Here is a 21,574-nt window from a genome sequence, read left to right on the forward strand (position 1 = left end):
TTCTTTTTTTCTTTCATTTTTCATTTCATACTTTATATTATTATTATTATTATTATTATTATTATTATTATTATTATTATTATTATTATTATTATTATTATCTCTGACGTTTAACTTTTTGTAGGGCTTTATCAATCTGCGGAATTTATCACTTTTTTTATACATACGCACTTTTCTCTTTTCAAATGAGGTCGAGTTCCAAGTTTCCGATACCTCAGCTGGTTCTTGAAGGCATCACCCCCACCAGGCCAAACGCTGTTTGGTCACCCTTGGGGGTTTTCCGGGTCTATCTAAACAGCTTCTGCACCACGCATCGGCACGAGACAGGTGTCCGTCCAAATGACCGCGCGACTGAACGTTCGTGTTATTAACTTCCTTTAAGACCAGCCATGACGGACAAGTGGAGCAATCGGCTCTGCTGCAGTCCACCGCCAACCACCTACAGCAACAACAAGAACAGCAGCAGCGTCCCGACCCCGCATTGTATCTTCTTATGATAGGCTGTGTTCTCGTGCGGCCTGGGCAGTCTGTGTGTTCCTTACGAGGGCGTCGACGTTTTAGTTACTTTGTATATATGGTGTGCTGTAGCGTTGTTCTGATCTCACGACATCGGAAATAACTGCAACAGCAGCTGCAGCAGCAGCAGCGACGTCCCAAGGAGGAGCATCCCCCCCGGTGTTTATTACAGGAGAGGAGGACACTACCACAAGCCAGTGACTCGACACGGAGACACACAAGAGCAAACATGTTCGAAGCTAGAGGAATCCCCTTTGTGCTGCTCGACATAGTCTGCCTGGTTCTAGGTATGTATTTAAATATCCAATGTATTCACTGACTGCTGTGAGCTGTTTGTTTGTGCTATTTTTATTACTATAAGCCGATTTGTGACTTGATATAATCCTACTGTTCGGATATTTACCAGCTTGCCATCACGTGAAGGGAGTGGTGAATGTTGAGTAGCCCACGAGTGAGGTTTACTATCGATAACACACTTTTTAATCTAACCTGTGAGGTTAACACTAGTGAAAGGTATATGAAGTGTCATTTGTGACGTCTGTATCAAGTTGTGGTGTTTTTTTTCTCAATGAAATTAAGAATAAGAATTAAAAACTATCTGGAGCCACATGCAAATCAGCCTTTTCAGTCATCCAGGCTGTGTTCATTATTATGTGATAATGCACATCAGGCGTTATTATAATGTTACAATGTCATTTAGCAGACGCTTTTATCCAAAGAACAACACAAGCAAAGATCTGGACAAGAATTTTTTTTTTTTTTTAATTTAAAGGCACTATGAGGAGTTTTTCACCAGCTGAGAAACAGACTGATACCAACACTGGTGCCTCTTTATGACCTTCAAAAGCAAACAAAACCATAAACAACAACACTGATACCTTCTCTGTTGTCATTTTTAATGTCTTAAACCACTCAGAGGGGGTAGGTGTCAGACCACATGATTGACATTTGGCTTTAGAAAACCTTTTTTCAGCTGTTTTCATGGCAAATAATCACATTGAGTGATACATCTAGCTTTTAAAAGACAGCAGGGTGAGGTTTTTGTTGAAAACACTACTTTTGCATTTACAGAACAAGAGATAAGAGGTATCACTTTGTCCACAATGGGGGGCCAAAATTGATATAAATCAAAGTTCCTCACAGCAGCTTTAAATAAAAATAAGGAACATTTACAATGAAGCAACCAGACCATTTAAGACCCTTCTATTATCATCATCAACACTTAACATCACCACAATAATGACCAAAGTACCAAGTGCTGGGTCACTGGGTATTATGATGATTATTCCCATTCACTAGCCTATATATCATGTGTCCCTTTTATATCACATTACTGTTGCAACTCTCTTACCTATCATTGACTGCTGTGTTCTCTCAAAACTCAAACTTTAGGTTTCCTTTGACACTTTATTTCATTTGTTGAAATCAAGCATGAGTCATACAACATAACTTGAAGGTTTTCTGATCTGAAATCATTACACTGAATGTTAAACATGAAGTCTTTTGAAAATTGAAACTCTTTAAAAAATAAAACCTTTTTTATTTAAATATATAAACTAATGTAGGTTTTCAGTTTTTAAAATGCAAAAGTCTCATGCTTTTAATTTTTTTTCTCATTTCTCATTTAATTTTTTTTTATACATATGTTTTTCTTATTTTATCATTCTCAGAACAAAATAAAAATATTCAAGGCTTACTTTTTGTACAAAGCAGATTTTCAGACACATATATGTACTGTCACCCCCTACTCCAAACACAGATAATACAAAATAATAAATTAAAAGTAAGACTAATAATGCTAATAATAGTAATAATGCTACTATAAAGAGCAATAATAATAATTTCCCTATATAATAACATTACTGTGCCTTTAAATTCTGATTACGAGTGATTGGTGCCTTAATGATGACTCATCGAGTCTTGGCTCCTTTTCAAAGCCTACAGCTTGATACGCATTTTCATGTACTATCATTTTACTACATGCCAATGTTAAGTATGCCCTTAAGATATCTTTAGAGACACATTCGATGTCTCTGCTAGAGGGGGATAACGTGTGAGTGCCTTAAAGCACAGCACAAGACAAAAAAGCAGCATGACTGTAATTTGGATGCATGATGCAAAAGCTAACTTGATTATCCTGCCAATCCTGACTATTCGATTATAACCAGGCGTCCACCCTGAGGTTGTTTTTAAAAGTCTTGCGAGGCTGCATGTGACCTGAAGTGCACAATGCTAGGTTAATTAATGAGAGGAATCTAATGGACATTATAAAGTGCATGGTGTGCAAACAAACAGCTTATCGTTGTTTCTTTTATAAGGAAATTTGATATGAAACTGATATTGAGTCTGTAGAAAAGTTATGTATTTATGTTGAAGTTTCCACATGTCTGTCTGTGTATGTTCGTTTCTCATTAGTGCAGTTATATGGATGAGAACAAGTTAAAGTTTAACATTGCTTTAGAAAGTCACCCTCACTCTGCCGTTGGTTAGAAAGTGATGGCCTCGTTCAGCCTGTTAGCTTGTGTGTGATTGTGTCCCCACTTTCTGGTGTTTCCAACTGTTTCAGCCATTCAATATTAGATGATACAGCTGATGGCTGCAAAGGCAAGAAAAAAAAAAGGAAAAGCTGATTTAAAAGATATTGTGGGTGAAGGTGTTGCTGCATACGATGTCTTAAGTTTGTAATGTGCATTACAGTTCGATAACACACCCTTATGTTCTGTTTGAATGGATGAACAAATTAATCTTTGTCCGTCTTACAAAAGGCTAAATCAACTGGAGAAGTGACAGCAGCTTGACAAACAGACTTTAAACTGTCAAAATCTATTAGCATGATCTGCTGTCCTCAGGTCACTGCACTTGAGTGTCTCTCTTATGTTATGCGATACATGGTGTTGAGCTTAGTAATGCACATTTTCTGAGGCTCTGTGTCAAAGGATATGTCTGGCTTCTATTTGTATGTTTCTTAAAGTGTTCACATGAAATTAAAAGACCAAAATCAACAATGAGTTCATCTTAAAACAAATATTGCCTGTGTGTGTTTAGAGAGTGTGATTACAGCAGTATAAACTGTACTACAATGGATAAATCAAAGGAAAACACCTAAATTAACAATGAACTGATATGTGTTATTGACTTCCGTTATTTTCTTAAACCTTAAAAAACATATATCCTTAATTGACTACAGGACTATAAAGTACATGACAAATGTCAGAGAAAGCCCAAAATTTAAAATGACTTAATCCAATAACAACTTTGTGCGTGATAAATATTTGCCATTAACTTCCATTGAAGTCATTGTTGTCAGAACTATGGAAAACAGATAAACTGTAAATTGGTCGTTGACAAATAAGCCTCAAAAAAGTTCTTTTTTTTTAAGTATTTCCAGAATGGTTGCAATCCATATTTTTGTGTCTGGAATAATCTGTTCAAACAAGGCTTGTTTGAAAACATTCCTTTTTTTTAGTGTTTCAATATATATATATATATTTTTTACCCTTATCTTAACTTGAACACCCAAAAAATGTCAGGTGGCGCAACCAGATATTTGTCAAAATATATGTACTTACCTATCATTAATTCTAACTGAAAGTTTTAGGAAGTATCCCTTTAGAGTGGATACAGTGCTTTACACATTTTATATTTTGTGAGTCTATTTTTTATTTACAATATGTTAGGATTTTTGCATTCTATTGGCCAGGTTTAAAATATACATAGTTTTAGGTTGGTTGTACCACCTGACATGGAAAGTGTTACCATCCACCTATAAGTTGATAAAAGCTTTTCTATTATTATTTAAGAGACATCTACAAACCTTTTAACTCAGCCATGACAATTAGTAGGGTCCTCTGAATGATTTCATATGTTGAAGTCCATGATAACTACTTACTTTCAAAATAAAAGGTCCATGAGTACGGTTGCGCCACCTGACATTTTCAGGGTTTGAGATACTTAAAAATAAAATAAATCTCAATATTTGAATGTACTGAAATTTAATTTAAAATAAGCAGGTTTTATAGAATCAATTGATGTATGTCTTAAAAATAACAAATTATTTCAGAAGAAAATAATGGATTCGGACACAAAAATATGCACATCATGTCAATGACCCAAACACCAGCTACAGTACCATAATCGGATAATGTTATGAAAAGACCAAAATGATCAATTAAAGTACCATCTTTATTGGTTGTCAATATGTGTTATTGACCTCCATCTTTGTACTAAAACTATTGGAAGGATACCCACAGTTTGACCACAGTGCTTTCATTTTGCCTTTTCTATAACAAAAAAAATATGCCAGGAAAAGACTGTTATCAATAATGAATAAGGTGCTGTCTATGTATCACATTTACATTTACCATTGACTTCCATTTGTGTTCCACAGTGAAGTGCCTACAAAGCGGATTTATATGTACCGTAGACTTCCACTCTTGTAGGCTCTTACTCTACAAATATCACAAAAAGGAACACAAGTTTACATTGAATTGATCATTTTAGCAAGTATTGTCAATGGAGCCAATTTATATCTTCCATTGACTTCCATTGTATCCCAAAATTGTAAATTCTAGCTGTTTGAACTCACAATATTGCTCCTATTTTTTGAGAAACGTTGATATAAGACTCAAAGGAATTTATTTATCTTTTATTTAGACATAAAAAACTTCTTTTAAAATGTGCTTGGTTGGTATAGACCAAGGACTCAGGGCTGAGTGTTTTGGATCAATAATGTTGGTTTTGGTCTTATCATTGAAATTGAGAATTAAAAACCAAGCAAAAAAAAGTCTTCTCCTTAAACTGCTAGAAATGTTGGGGTCTCTCTTTTCTGTCACAACAATTTTAATTTGATTTATCTGCAGATTGTCATTCACTCTATCTGAGAGACAACAGATTTGATGACCTCAACATTTTCTTTCAGCACCTTCACTCTCTGCCATTGATGTTTTTTAACCTGTGACCCTTTTCCTCTGAATCTCTTCATTCACAGGAGGTCTGCCTCTTGCGGCCTTTAACCTGGGTAAGATCCGCCCCTATCAGAGGGGCTTTTTCTGTAACGACGAAAGCATCAAGTACCCTTTCCACCACAGCACAGTCACCTCCACAGTGCTGTACACTGTGGGCTTCAGCCTGCCCATTAGCTGCGTAAGTAGGAGGTCCACCAACATTAACCTTAACTCTCCATGGAAGATATATTAACTTGTCAACAGCTGCAGGTGTAGCCAATAACTTGAATATATTCCAAGATGTGCCAGAGCCTAACACTTCATACACGCGCTGCTGAACTGGCACACCCACAGAGAAAGTTTACTTTATTTAATGTTTATTGGCTACACCTGTGTATTTTTTTTAAGGCAGTTACCAGTATAGCTGACTTAACCCTCCTGTTATGTTTGTTTCTCTGAAACAGCAATAATGTTCCTGGGTTAATTTGACCCGGAGCATATTCAATTATCCAAAAGTGTCAGAAATCCCAAAAATCCTGGTCCCCCTTTTTTAAATCTAATTTTTAACTCCATTACCAACCATTTAGATCAAGATTTAGTCCGTTGGTGTTCTTTAATTCTCACAGATCATGGTTCAATGAGGATAACTCTCTCGTTTTTCATTAAAATTAATGTTAAAAGTTAAGTAGAATAGTTTTACATGACATAGATTTTTGTTTATTTTATTTAACAACTTGAATTTTTGTTTATTTTTATGAAGTGATGTTGATAAATTAACACGACACCTCTTCTGTCACATGATGCCCAGATTTTTATGCTGCGTTTAGCTGGTTTGGAAGGCATATATTGCCTAAAGACTTCAAAAAGGGTCAATTTGACCCGCAACATAATAGGAGGGTTAAAGAGTCAATTATGTTAAAACATTCATCTCCAGCTTGATGTAGGATATGTATTCAGAAAGGCTAGCTTCCTGTTTGATGATACAGAAGCTTGAATTATTCAGTAGCTGTTCTATAGCACATGCACCTGCAATTGAAACCAGATAGAACCAGCGGGAGGCTTTTTGTTCACTAGCATCAACTCTGAGTGTTGTGAATAAAAAGCTAAAGGCCTAGGAGGATGTCCACTTCAAATAACAATACAATACAAAATAGAAGCAGCCAAAGTAAATGTCAAATCTTGCGCACTGAAACCTCCCCAATTTAATGCACTTTTAGTTTATGCACCATGGTTCAAGTGGAGCAGCAGTTTGTTATTGCTTGCTCCAAAATGTCTGTAGCTTACTATGGGCTGAGCTTTCTCTCTCTGTTGGTAATTATCACAGCACATGTTCAGGCTGCGTGCTGTGTCTGTCTGTTCCTTAAAATAGCTGGAATGCTCCTGGATCAGAGCGTTTTTTTGTTTATGGGTGATGGGGGTAGTGGTGGTGGAGATGGTCGACAAAGGCCTAGAGTTTCACCTATGTGTCCGTCGTTTGTTCCTCCTAAGTGGTATCACTCTTTTTTCTCTTTCAACTCTGTCTGTGATCTTTTATGTGAATCTGTAACACTTTCTCTCACTCTTTAAAGCTATTGTAGTCTGAATCAACACTTGTCATCACTGATTGCTGCCAAAGGAGGATGAGGGGAATTTAGTAAGTGGTAAAGAATGGCAGACAAAAAAATAAAGGTCAACCATTTCCGTGTCTCTTCACATAGTGTGAATCAGAAATGTGCGTTTCAGTCACACATATGAGACCACTGGATAGAGCAGCAGCTTGATGTGGGTTTCGGTCTGTGAGAAGCGAATTTGCAGGAACTGAAGACATTCTAAACACACAACCTGAGTGAAAGCATGGAAGTTTCACATTTCAGTGCGGCTCATTAACCTGCTCAGAATGTCCTCTCTGTGCTTTTGAGTTTAACGTTTCTTTATTAATATTAACATCCACTCTCTGTTAGCATTTATCTGTTTTGATGCCATGCCTGCACTTTTAACCATTAACATTTCCACACAAATTCTTTCCCTGAAAGCTGGTGAAGGTTGCCGCCGCCTCCATCGCCTTTTCAGAGGATGCAACACGGCCGCCGTCTCCTGCTTTTCTCAAAACAGGGACACAGCGTTGCATCATGGGAAGACATGATCTTGTAACCTGTTTATTTTTTCTCTCATTGCTTCTCTGCCAGTTGGACTGCCCTTTGTAATACTCACAGCGCTGCACAATCCTTACCGCCGAGGCTTTTTCTGTAATGATGATTCGATCAAGTACCCGTATAAAGAAGATACCATATCTCATCAGTTGTTAGGAGGTGTTATGATTCCCGTCACAATACTCACTGTAAGTGCACCTGTCTCGTTTGCTGCTAATGGTTCTCTTTTCGACTTCCCTTATGTAACATAACTTATTTCTTTCTTTCCATCTTTTAATTTAACCCATTAGCGAACAGTCATTTACTGCAAACTGTTCACTTTTCTACTTCCCATATCTGACTTAATAACTTATTTCTCTCCATCTTTTAATTTAACCCAGGCTTAACACTTTTCTTCTGTAATGTTTGTGTGCTTTCATGTTGCTAATCTACGTCAGTTTGGTAGTTGCATTTTTCCCAAAGCCTCTAAGAAAGGAAAATTCCAAAATAAAGTGGCAAGGTGGCTCAAGGCAGACTTTTATTTTGAAATGGACCTGCCCTAGATTCATCTCCAGCTGCTACAGAGAGACGCTAAATCCAGCAGATGTGAAACTCTTTGAGAGCAGCTCAGTAGTAAACAATGTCAGTCGATGCTGAATGGAATTGAAAAAAATGTTATAGCACTTACTGAGCCCACAAGAGCGACACAATCAACCTTTATTTTGGTTTAGGCAAAAAACCTCTTAAAACACACCTTTACACTGCTAACAGACATATGTTCCCCAGTTTTAAAAGCTTTTGAAGATAACAGAGCAGTCAGCTCTTCTTGTTGGACCCTCTAGGCCTTATCTGCAAGCAGGGTTGTGAAACACTCACTCAGATGCATCTTAACCACAACACACCTAACAAGAGGAATTTATGAGTCATTCTTTTGACACATCCCGCACAGTATGTTGGCACGAACGCGTGTATGATTATAATGTTCCACTAAAAGACAACACAGGCGTTTATTTAATAATTTTAAATCAAGCCATTTTCTATATGTTATCAGAGGCGGAACAGATTTTCCATGCAGACTTATACTGTCATCCCGTCTTGGTTGATACAGCAATACATCAATCAATATTTTAATTGAGGAATAATGTGGAAATAAAAAAATGTTCCCCTTGAGTCTCTCTTACCGTATCAAAAGTTCATGATGCCTTGCGATGGCTAATGACATTGACACTAATTGTCTATTGTATTGTAGCATATCGCAGTGTATCTTGATTTATTCTGTGATTCTGGCCCCTAATGATAAAGCTAGGGTTGGCAGTCATGGAAAATTAGCATGAATTTGAATGAAGCATTTCCTCCGGACTCCGTCTAACCTCCCGTCGGAGCTCCTGCAAAACGACGCCCCTGATCACATGTACGAGCGCCACTGATTCACGACCATGTGACTGATTCAAAACCGGTCCTCAGCACATCGTTTGTGTTTTGCACTACATCAACTCATGTCTCACTCAGCGGTAAGAAAACACCAAAACATTATCATAGTGAAAGTTAAAAACACAAACAAACATGAAATGTACGCGCAGGAGGCGGGCAGAACGGCAGGATAGAATTTGATTGGTTTCATATTTTGGCTCCTGATGGCAGGGATTGGTTGGTGTTTTCCCAGGTTTACTCCGGCTGTAGATAGCAGCTTTTTTTTACTCTTTTTAAAGAACACATTATGTATTGATTGCCATCGGGACTTAAAGATCATTTTAACCAGTATAACAAAAAGTATATCTAAATCTGACAACCAACCCCAGCTTTAATTTTTTTGAAGTGGACATCATCCTGTTGCTATACCTCATACATTATATTCTTCACTAGTCATGATACCTTGTGTGGCTAATGACATTGACACTAATTGTCCATCGTATCATTATCGTAGCGTATCGTATCGTTATTGTTATTGTCATTGTTATCGTTATCGTTATTGTAGCGTATCTTGAATTAACCTGTGATTCCCGCTCCTAATGTTATTTTTTCTGAAGTGGACATCATCCTGTTGCTATACCTCATACATTATCTACTTCATCTTGATTTTTGTTGGGAGGGTGTTTACAAGACAGTTTGACATTTTGGTTTAAGATAAACATAAAAAAAAACAAACCATGATGTTCTTGCAAAAATGTAATTAGAAAATCAATCATACTCTGAAGTAGCCAGGAGATAATAAGCTTAACCTGGGAGGTGACCGAAAACATGTGGAAACAGCAAACAACCATCATTCTAATGGCTGAAAACAAAAATACCCCTAGCACTCTCTGAAGCTACAATCTTTGACTTTGTTAGCCTAGCTTACAGGCTAGCCAGGCTAGCTGGCTCTACTGAAGCCAGGCTTGCTGCTTCCCACAGTTTTCACTTTTGCCGCTAAGCTTTGCTAACAAGCTGCTGGTGGTAGTTGCTACTCAGTGTAACACCATGATAGTGGTATACACTCTCTTATCAAAGTCTAAACAAGGAAGTAAATATGTGTGTATCAAAGGTCTTTAAATTAACTTGGTTGAGCTCAGTATTCTTGGAAGTATTTCTGGGCCTGCTGTTGTCTGTACAAACCTCTAACTCTCTATACTGTCCTCCTCTTTGCAGATGATCTTTGGCGAGTGTCTTTCAGTTTATCTAAAGCGCCTCAAGTCCAAGTCCTCATTCGGCAGCTATGTGGCCTCTGTTTACAAAGCTGTTGGTACCTTTTTGTTTGGTGCCGCGATGAGCCAGTCTCTGACCGACATAGCCAAGTATTCTATTGGCCGGCTCAGGCCGCACTTCCTGGACGTGTGCCAACCTGATTGGAAGAAGATCAACTGTTCATCAGGGGCTTACATTGAAGAATTCACCTGCACCGGAGACGCCACCATGGCCAACGAGGGCAGGTGGGTTTGCTTGTTTTAACGCTTGTTGGGGAAAAAAATGAGTGGATTTATTGATGGTGTGAAGAAATAAACTGGCTCACAGTTGTAGATGTTTGATACCAAAACTAGCTCCTTATTTAAAGGTGACATATTGTGCTCTTTTTCATCAAAATATATTCGTCTAAGAGGTCCCCAAAACATGTCTTTGAAGTTTATGTTCAAAAAACACTTTTGGCATGCCTGTAAACCCCTCTTTTTCAGCCCTGCTCAGAACAGACTGTTTTCTGTGTCTGTGCCTTTAAATGAGAATGAGCTCTCTGACCACGCCCCCTCAGGAAGTGGATGTGCCCTCGGCTCTCCAGCACGTTGATCTAATGTTTACATGTTGGCTGAATATACACGGCTGCTCACAGACCCGCGTTACTTCAACCCTCTGAATTTGATCAAGAATCTGATCCTGACGGAGAGGCGCCTGCAGCAGGACCTTTCTGAACCATTGGTCACAGATTTAGTGTGTCTTGTTGTTTTATTTGTCAGTATGTCGACGTGTGTCTTGGTACACACCTAAGAACATGTAGCTATGTGGCTATGCTAACTAGCACTAGCACTTTTCCATGAAAAATAAAAATCATCCACTAGATCTTCAAATCTGCAGACGTGGGGAGTAAAACCGACCTTTGTGTTTATTAAGACAGCCTAGGAGGAGGGGTTGAGTTGTATTTTATACAGTCTATGGGCTGAACAAGCTCCGAGCTCTGACTTCCGTTACAGACCGGATGGTGTTGTGACGTATGAAAAACACTGAAAACTGAAACGGCTCGTTTCAGCACACATTTACAGAAAGGTGGAGAAATCAGAACAGGGGCAGAATGGATTTTTCTCATTTTCAGGTTTTTTTTAGACATGCCAGGGAAACATATTTCAGGTAGAGAACCATTAAAAAAGTCGATTTTGCATGATGTGTCACCTTTAAAATGTAAGCGTTGCAGGTTTGGTTTTTGTCGCTCATGAGATTACAACAAAGTCTAAGAGGCAAACCTTCGACTTTTGTGCTTTCCATTGCGTGGTCACATCCTCGTTTGTACTCACATCCTTGTGTGAGTACAAACGTAGAATGTTCTTAAGAACAGATTTTGATGGTTGTGTAATTGTTGCTGTAAAAGCATGGCCATGCCCAAATAAAGTTGTGCAATATTTCATCTGTAGTGAGTATCCGGCCTCACATGGATGACATGAGGCTGTGTTTTTTTTAGCAGAATGCATTGGCAGCACGCAACAGCAGAGGTTGAGTAACATCGCAGGAATGTAAAGCTTGTTTTGATTAAGGGTCTGTGTGCGTTATCGGCACCAAGCAGAGGGAAGTACAGAGGGAGGAGAGGATATCCACTTTTCATTCTGGTGTAGGAACAGCTAGTGGGAATAGAGGTAATAATAGAAGCAGAGGCCTGAATAGTGACATCAGCTGTGCAGATTTTATCCCTGTTAAGAACAGTTCATTATGAGCCAAAAGGAACTGTCCCATCTGTTCTACTCAGTTACCTAAAGGTTGTTATTCTTTGAGGTTCAAGTCTTCGCATTTAAGTCTAAAATCGGAGTGGAAATGTGTCCGATCACCCCCCTGAGTTATCTACTGAAAATCTACCCGGGTGTGGCGCATGGTTCTTGATAATTCCTGGAGACTTGATACTACTCTGCCATCTGAACTAGCTGAGGCAAAGATTAAATCAAACCTGTTGATTTGATTTCATGTCATTCATAAAGTCAAGTTTTGCACACTCCTCCAATATTGTGCACACATCTGTATAAAATATAAAGCTCTTCTCCTTTAACAAATTGATACAATATGTTCATTTTAATTTAATGTTCCAATTTATTGCATCTTGCATTAAGTTTTTGAAAGTAGAACATTTTCAGTTCACTTTGTTCCCATGTTTTATTCTATTACTATGTTTACTGGTGTGCACCAAAATCACAGAAACAAAGGTCTTGTATATGTATATATAAACAAACAGCATAAACCCTAGTTCTGATTCTTAATTTTATGGCAGATTCCCAGATTTTTTCAGACAAACATCAAGGCATAACATATATTCACTGTGGCCTGCTTGTCAGCGATATACTTAATAAGCGCAGCAGGAGAGGAAAGGGCACAGCAGGGAAGCCTGTGCTGGATCATTTTACTGTAACATGATTCCTCCATGGCCAACTCATGCAAGACAGGAGGCCTACTATCAGAGCAGTCAGTCTGTTTGTTTGCATCATAAAAGCTAAGATACTACTCAAGTGTTGGTCAAAATTAAATATTTGCTCCTTGTATGGTGGTAGTTGTAAAGCATAAGTTAAACTTCCAACACTTGGATGCCATTAATGTAGGATGAGTGGAGGCCTCACAAGGTCTAACCAGAATGAATTATTAATGTGGTGCAACAGAGAATGTGACAAACCACTACTAAACAAGTAGCCCTTAATGTATCTCTAAAATAAAAGCAAAGTTAAAACATTTATTATATATCAATATTTATTTTTATTGCACCAAATCACAACAAACATTATCTCAAGATGCTTTTACAAACATAGCAAGTCTAGACTATACTCTATGTTAAATTATTACAAAGACCAAACATCAAGACAGGATACGATCAAGTCCCCTCTTACTACCAGGACTCGATCCTACCTCATCTTAATCCACCATGAGCATTGCACCTTGCAGTATTTAGCTAGTTACAGCAGCAAGGAAAAACTTCCTTATAACAGGCAGAAACCTCAAGCAGAGCTAGACTCATGTTAGACAGCCATCTGCCTCGACCGAGTTGGGGTTGGAGAGATGGATAGAGGGAGATGAAGAAAGAGAGCAATTATAGTGAATAGACGGATAGTAGTAGTAGTAGTCCGGCATGTCTGTAGCAGCTGGAGTCTGGAACGTTCACAGCAGCAGACTGTCTCCAGCAATGACATGAATCAGACATCATTTAAAGCTGATTTAAGAAGGTTTTAGCTGTTAATGAAACAGACTGTAATTAAACTGATACCTATATGAACTATAACAAGCAAACAAGAAAATAAGCTACAAGATATGCAATTTCTGCACGGTAGTTTTAAGTTAGCTAGTTACAGCGGCAAGGAAAAACTTCCTTTTAACAGGCAGAAACCTTGAGCAGGACCAGACTCATGGTAGATAGCCATCTGCTGTAAGCTGAATAAAAACTTGGGTTGTCATTATCTAAAATTTGAGAGATGCCTCATTTAATTGAGACTAAGAAATACAAAGAACAACACAAAAATGTAGAGGAAATAAGTTTCAGACCTCAACTACAGGGAACATCTTCCCCCTTTTGTGTCCCATGTTGTAAAAGGTTTTCTTACGTACTTTGTAAGACTTTACAACCACTATAACAGCTCTGTGAGACAGAGGTAAACTTAGCTAATTATTAACAGAGTGCTAACATGGTCACAAAAGCAATGCTTAACTTCTAATGTTTTGCATATACAGTGTTGCCAAGTTACCTGTCTTTGTTAGCATGCTAGAATTTGCTAATTAGTGCTAGATCCAGCGCTCCACCCAAGGCTGGAGGGAATATAATTAACTTTACAGGGAGTTTGACGCAAAGCAAACAATTTTTTTGTGCCATCAAAATTATGGTCTGGTATTTCATCAGACTTTTACCTTCTCCTGATTCTAAACTTGAGGTCATCTCATCCTCCTGGGACCATGAATCTACACCAAATGTTGCAGCCTCAATCCAATGTCAGAGACATTTCTGTCCAGACCAAACTCGCAGCTTTATTTCCAGAGCTATCATGGCTAAACATGTTAGAAATGAATGATAGACTTGTAAATCAATCTAATCTATTATGGCATAACGACTTTACTCTTGTATAACTTACAGTAACCAGGTTATTTTCACTGATTCAACATTTGAGATACACATCTTATCACCTCTCCCTCGTATTTACTCTATGAAGTCCCCAGCCCTTCCACAAGTGTAACCTAAATAAACATGGTGACAGTATAAATAATCAGTGTGTGTATTTGTGTTTCCTGTGGATGTGCTCCAGACAACAGTATTAAACATAGCACTGTTATTTTAAACAGGAAGTAACCATGGCAGGAGGGGCTGAAGGGCCTGTTTCTTTTATAGCTGCTGCTGTCTAACAGCCTGTACAATTCAACCTCACTATGTCCTTGACCGTTGACTGCACCACAAAGAAAGGTTTTCAAAGATGTGAATGTGTGTGTTTTTATGGTTTTGACATCAGATTAAACAAAACAATTCAACATGATAACCCGGTGTTATAAGTTTAACTTGTTTTGTTTTTTTGCTGACAAGGAATTAATCACATAACATGTTGAACTATGCTTTTGTCTTTCTTTCAGGCTTTCCTTTTACTCCGGCCACTCCTCCTTCTCCATGTACTGCATGCTGTTCCTGGCAGTAAGTACCAAGCCAAGTAACATAATATTAGTCTACATGTCAAAATCAATAGTTACTGGGTAATGGAGTTAAAACAAGGTTGTAAAAGCAAACATTTTGAGTGTTCAAACAACTGTAAATACAAATACATTTTAGATATCAGGCGGTGTCACATTTGCAAACGTAATAGTGGTGTGATATTCTGAGGGAAAATGTGTTGTCCAGTAATTATGACTCAATCTTCAATCTTTATTTTTTTAGTGCAAACTCGCAACAAACGTTATCTCAAGATGCTTTTACAAACATAGCAGGTCAAGACTGTACTCTGTTAAATTATTAACATCAAGACAGAATAACATCCAGTCCCCTCTTACTACCAGGACTCGATCCTACCTCATCTTAATCCACCATGAGCATTGATTGCACCTTGCAGTATTTAGCTAGTTACAGCAGCAAGGAAAAACTTCCTTATAACAGGCAGAAACCTCGAGCAGAGCTAGACTCATGTTAGACAGCCATCTGCCTCGACCGAGTTGGGGTTGGAGAGATGGATAGAGGGAGATGAAGAAAGAGAGCAATTATAGTGAATAGACGGATAGTGGTAGTAGTTGTCCGGCATGTCCGTAGCAGCTGGAGTCTGGAACGTTCACAGCAGCAGACTGTCTCCAGCAATGACATGAATCAGACATCATTTAAAGCTGATCTAAGAAGGTTTTAGCTGTTAATGAAACAGACTGTAATTAAACTGATACCTATATGAACTATAACAAGCAAACAAGAAAATAAGCTACAAGATATGCAATTTCTGCACAGTAGTTTTAAGTTAGCTAGTTACAGCGGCAACACATTTTAGCTGGTTAGTTTGGCAAAGCATAAAGTGGCGGATTTGAGAGAAATAGCTTTACTGTGCTCAGTTTTGGGTTCTCCGGATGTTGTCGTTGTTTGTTTGTTTTTTTGTTTTGTTCTGTGGCGTTCTCAGCTTCTCACGTTCCCTCCTTGGACAGATATTATACTGATATTCTTCTTGTAAAACTAGCAGCTAAAAATAAAATAGTTGATGTGAATAGAGGACTTCTCCCAGTTTCGTGTTAGCTTAGCATAAAGACCAGTAATATGAGAATCAACTAGCCTTTACAGGCTTTTTTTAAAAAAGACATCTAACTGTATACTTTTCCACCCTGATAGATATAAGATGAGTGTTAGTATTCTCATCTATCTGCTCAAAGTATACTTTGAACACTCATTTCCATGTTAGCTTGGCATGAAGACTAATAATAGTGGAAATGGCTAGGGCCACCTACAAATATTTGAAAGACTCACTAATAAACATGTTTTATCTTGAACGTTGAAGTTTATGCAAAACCCTAAATGTAACAATCAAACCATATGTAGTGGAGATAATGTTGATAACTCCGTCTGGACACTAGTTTGTGAACTTTCACCAGGTTCACACAGGGGTGTCGGCCAGAACACCACTTAAGGCCAAATTCTCAAGCACACGAAATGTCGTAAGTTGGTTGATTTGGGTTTTACTCGGTGTGTGTGTGTGGTTTTTCTACAAAGAAAAGGGACAACAAATATATCTTAAATAGGTAAAGCCATAAAAACACTTCTTTATACTACCGCAATAGCTTACCCAGAGATGTCTGCAAATCTACACAATGAACACATGGTGAACATCTACACTCCAAACGGTGGCTCAATAACTGTTCACAGTGCAACATCAAATAAATCAACGTTCCTATTACAATTATCCTTTTAGATTAATACTCACTCTTTCATTCACGCACATCCAGCTTTTATCACTTGTCTCTCACTGCACCAGCTACTCATCACCGCATGGCATCCCTCACTCACAGTCAAACACTAGCTGGGTAAGCTCCTACCACATAACTGAAACAGAACTGAAATCGAACAGGATTTAACATAACTTTGGGGCCTTTTCTACACATATTAACTTTGTTGTAAACTCAGTCTAGGCAGATGGCTGTCTAAGATGAGTCTGGTTCTGCTCGAGGTTTCTGCCTGTTAAAAGGAAGTTTTTCCTTGCCGCTGTAACTACTTAAGTACTGCGAGGTGCAATGCTCATGGTGATTTAAGATGAGATAAGATCGAGTCCTGTCAGCAAGAGTAGAGTACAGTATAGACCTGCTATGCTTGTAAAAGTGTCTTGAGATAACGTTAGTTGTGATTTGGCACTATAACAAAAAGGTTGATTGATCAAACTGTTGTCTGGCTGGACTTGATGGTTAAGTTGCGCACTCATGTAGTTGGTGGCCCAGGTTTGAATCCAGCCTCATGCCTCTCCCCAGCATATCATTCCCCCACTCTCTCCCAGTTTCCTACACTATCCACTGTCCTCTCCTCTATAAAATAAAGGTGTAAAAGCCCCAAAAATCTAAAATATAATAAAATGAAATTAAAACTTGTCTGGTTGTAGCTTTATTTTTCACAGACTTCAAGGTAAATCGGTCCCCTCTAAGTCTCACCAAAATAAAAAATAAAACTGAGATGTCCTAATCTATATCAGAATCACTGTTCTGTTTTGTCACAGGGTTTTTGAGTACCCTGTTTATTCAGAGCCCAACCCTGATATACTTTATATAATGCTGATTCATTCAATACCAGCAGATATAAATAGACTCGGGGACAAAGTCTTGGTGCCAAAAGAAAGCTCTCTCTCCCTCTGTATGGAGTGAAAGAAGCAGCAGCAGCTGACTTTTACATAACTACCTGCAAATAGTGGAGATGCTGTTTAAAAAGGAACAGCCAAGTGCATCAGGAAATGTTTGTGAAGAAGGGAAACGTGAACAAAAATGCGGTAGAGCTTGTTTGTCCCCAATTATAAAAACAACACAGACGCACCCTAGAGTACAAACAAAATGTTGGTCTATGACCCATGTGAACATGACACTCAGCTGGCCAACGATTTTTAATGACAGCTCATTCTGGTGGAGTGCTGTAATGTTCAAAAAGCGGAAATGATTTTATTAAATTCTAGAAATTCTATCCCAAAGAATAAACGGTCCATAAATGTAGACATTACTTCTTTCAGTGAGATTGTTTCAAGACCGCTTTATTTATTTTCCAGCTTTAAGGAACACTGGAAGAAGTTAACTGGAGAGCTTCTAACTTGATCTATAAAAAAAAAAAGGATGTTTGATTTGTCATGAACATTTTCCTGTGAGGATAGATTTATCTCCGGTTTTGGTGGTAATGGAAATGCACTGAGTCATCCTCAGCTCATTTTCCTGCCAGTCACCAAAGAGGAGTGCCTCCTGCTGAAATATTGATCTGCATGTGTTCCGGAGCTACAGTAACGCTGTGCCATGCCCTTTTCTTTTCACAGCTCTACCTGCAGGCTCGTCTCCAGGCTGAATGGGCAAGGCTGCTGAGACCCACAATCCAGTTTTTCCTGATCGCTGCCACAGTGTATACCGGGTTGTCGAGAGTGTCTGACTACAAACATCACTGGAGTGACGTGCTGGCTGGACTCCTTCAGGGTGCCCTCATGGCACTCCTGGTGGTAAGTGATGAGTCAGAATATTTGTATTAAAGATAAGTTGACTTTTTAGAAATATCAATCAATCTTTAGTTGTATAGTGGGCAAATCACAACAAACATTATCTCAAGACGCTGTTACATACAACAGAGCAGGTCTAGACCGTACTCTGTTAAATTATTAATAAAGACCCAACATCAAGCTCACAAAGTTTGTATCCTTTTCTTTGTCTTGCAGGTCTTTTTCGTGTCTGACTTTTTCAAGCCACGTGTTGCTCCCCGTCAGGAGGCCGACATCCCACACACGACCCTACAGGAGACCTCGACGAATGGAAACTTTGAGAGTCCAAACTAAGCTAATGGAGGGATAGAAGATGAACTCTGCTCTGTCCAAACGCACACCCAGGATTCCAGCAGTCTAGCCTTTCATCTCACGCAAATTTGCCCCCAATACTCCTGCATGGATTTACAGCAAACTTGACTGAAGGAAGCTCGTAGAAGATTGCACACCACCAAAAAAAAAAAAAAATCACCTCAGCCCCGTTAAGATTTCAAATTTTAGAAAATTTGCTTTATCTACCAATTCCCCTGCTGAAAGTGGGGAGACTGCCTGTCAAAGACTTGTAAATATGCTTTAAAGGACTGAGATGGACACGATTTCCAAGGCTGGACGTTCTGAGAAGACGGGAACCAACAAATTATTAATGTTTGTGTCTACTGAGCTAGTGGGAAATCATGCCTGCACGCGCCAACTAAAGGGTCTGACCACTTCTAGGAGGAAGAGAGGACGGTTGGAAACCTGTGAATGTAACCTTGCTTTGTGCTATTTCTTGACCTGGAGTCAGTGTGCTCAAGGATCTGATTCAGGGTCAGTTTGAAGTCAAGCACCCAGGAGGAGGTCTGAGTCTGCCTTAATGTGTGGTGTTAATTAAAAGGGCTAATTTAAAAGAGGAATGTGCTTCTGAAGGCTGGAAAGTGCTGCAGCCTGAAGCTAATCACATCCTGAGCTGCTGACTCCAGGTCGCCCCTGCCGCCTTATTCTCCAACTATCTAACCTCTGTGTCGAGAAAGAAAGAGCTCGACTCTCATCATGTTTGGTTAGAAAGTTGAAGAGTTTTAAACTGTTAGTTAAGTCCCATGTTGCCTTTCCTGGACTGCTACTGCTGCTATCAGCACCTGGTGTATCCAAGAACTAATATAAACATCAAGTGAACACATAACTATGAGCTTTTATATCATCTGTATGCAAGAACAAACCACCATACAGACTTTTATTGAAAAACAGTTACAAATATTTACAAATGTGTAAGATAAGAAAAGAGGAAAAAGAAAGCCATTTCACTCATTAACATGAACTCAAATGAAACATACATGTGTGATGTATTCTATCATGAGCCTTCAATTTAAATTAAAGCCTGACCTCTTTTGTTTACTTGCAGCCTCATATTTTGAAAATGATGTCATATTATGCACCACTTTTCCTAATGTATGCAGAAACAATAAAAGAATGAATGTTCAGTGTGTTCTTAGAGGCATTCACTAACAGGAAAAATGTGCACACTTTTATTTAGCACACTGTAGATAATGTGACTCAACACGACTTAACAAAGCGCACTTTAGGTCTTGTGAAGAAGAAACTGACGACCTCAGAAATGAATCAATTTAGAGAGTTAGAGATCAATCAGGGGGTTAATCACAACTAAGAAATTACAAATAAACCAATCCTAATCCTGGCATAGCGAGAGTCCTTCGTGTAAGAAAGCTGAGATCTCTATAGGTAGAGACTAGCAGCAAACACAATGTCTCTCTTGATCTTCGTTATTCCTGCAGAGACATAAAAATGATAAGAGTTAGTTTAAAATAAAATGTTAACAGTACCTTTTAGATGACTGCAGTAAATAGTCATTCTTCTAAAGTTTATATCCTCAGAGATGATGACAGTGAAAAAATCACATCAGCTGTTTTTGAAACCACCCGGTACACTAGCATTACGTACTGATTTGTCAAAAATTCAGCATGAAGTCTTTAGTATATGGAAAACAGCGAAATATGCAGTATGCCAAAACTCCCCCAATGTCGTACTGATTCGGGCAAATGTGTCAGTATGCATCGGACAAGTCTCCTTCACATACTGTTTCCCACAATGCACAGCGCTAACGTTCCGCTTTCGTTGCTTTTCTGACAGAGGGGGCACTCAGTTTTTAGGTCCAGTGAAAATGTATAAAATTCCATATGAACCACTCCTTAACCCTCCTGTTATCTTCGTTTCTCTGGAACAGCAATAATGTTCCTGGGTCAATTTGACCCGGGTAATATTCAATTATCCAAGTGTCAGAACCCAAAAAATCCCAATATACGTTTTTTTTTAAATCGAATTTTACTAACCATTTAAATCAATATTTAGTCCGTTGGTGTTTTTTAATTCTCACAGATCATGGTTGAAAGAGGATAACTCACTCCATTTTCATTTAAATTCATGTTAAAAAAATTTAATCCACATTGGAAAGCCCTGAGTATAAATAAAATAGTTTTACATGACGTAGATTTTTGTTTATTTGAAAAAAAAATTTTTTATATATTTATTTTAAATTTTTATGAAGTGATGTTGATGAATTGACACGACTCCTCTTCTGTCACATGCTGCCCAGATTTTAATGCTGCATTTAGCTGGTTTGGAAGGCATATATTGCCTAAAATAGACTTTTAAAAGGGTCAATTTGACCCGCAACACAACAGGAGTAGTTATCTTATGAAATCATAAGTGGATGCTTAAGAAGCAGATTCGCTAACAGCTTAGCCGTTGTTTACTTCTGCTTTCCAACAAAACAATCGCACTACATACTACCTTCAAACGCAGTATGCAGTACCTACTGAATGCTACATTTGTAGGTTGGATGTAGCAGGAGGTTTCAAAAACAGCCATTGTTGAAGGCTAATGCAGTGCTCCTCAAGGTTTGGAACACTAATGATTCTTTTTAAATATTTGAGTCTTTTTTTGGGCAATAAAAGTCCAGAAAATGTCAAATAATGAGTCCGACATCATCATTTTCAATGTCATGCTTTGTCTTACAGTTCAAATCCTCCATATTGTTTATCAATGGAGGTAAAACAGGTGTGTTTTCACCTGTGAGAATAAGATGTTTTTTTTCAATTCAAAAATCAACTATAAAAGGCTCATTTTGTACATGTATTAATTGATCTCTTTTTGA

At 38.3% G+C, this 21,574-nt stretch overlaps 2 protein-coding genes across 3 annotated transcripts in view; one reads left to right on the forward strand and one right to left on the reverse strand.

The window, feature by feature from the left end:
• Positions 1 to 214: 214 nt before the first annotated feature.
• On the forward strand, positions 215 to 19,883 carry plpp1a (phospholipid phosphatase 1a). 2 transcript variants are annotated; one of them, XM_034709155.1, is made up of 6 exons: positions 215 to 803; positions 7,625 to 7,776; positions 10,193 to 10,473; positions 14,828 to 14,885; positions 18,214 to 18,390; positions 18,604 to 19,883. In XM_034709155.1, the coding sequence occupies exons 1-6, from the start codon at positions 746 to 748 to the stop codon at positions 18,718 to 18,720; spliced, it is 843 nt and encodes a 280-aa protein (XP_034565046.1). In that variant the 5' UTR covers positions 215 to 745; the 3' UTR covers positions 18,721 to 19,883. The 2 variants fall into 2 exon arrangements, with proteins under 2 accessions (XP_034565046.1, XP_034565044.1); XM_034709153.1 differs by lacking the exon at positions 7,625 to 7,776 and adding an exon at positions 5,504 to 5,658 and having other exon boundaries at positions 216 to 803.
• mtrex (Mtr4 exosome RNA helicase) overlaps positions 19,594 to 21,574 on the reverse strand; it is a 32,529-nt gene continuing 30,548 nt past the window's right edge. The window contains exon 27 of the mRNA XM_034709152.1: positions 19,594 to 20,189. Coding sequence (XP_034565043.1) covers positions 20,137 to 20,189 — 53 coding nt within the window. The 3' untranslated portion in view covers positions 19,594 to 20,136. The remainder of the gene's footprint in view (positions 20,190 to 21,574) is intronic.

This window comes from Notolabrus celidotus, chromosome 19, assembly GCF_009762535.1.
Source record: "Notolabrus celidotus isolate fNotCel1 chromosome 19, fNotCel1.pri, whole genome shotgun sequence".
NCBI lineage: Eukaryota > Metazoa > Chordata > Actinopteri > Labriformes > Labridae > Notolabrus > Notolabrus celidotus.

Coding starts and splice junctions, on each gene's coding strand:
- plpp1a (XM_034709153.1), top strand. CDS start 746: ATGTTCGAAGCTAGAGGAATCCCCTTTGTGCTGCTCGACATAGTCTGC. Junction 804..5,503: donor CATAGTCTGCCTGGTTCTAG/GTATGTATTTAA, acceptor CTTCATTCACAG/GAGGTCTGCCTCTTGCGGCC. Junction 14,886..18,213: donor ACTGCATGCTGTTCCTGGCA/GTAAGTACCAAG, acceptor TTCTTTTCACAG/CTCTACCTGCAGGCTCGTCT.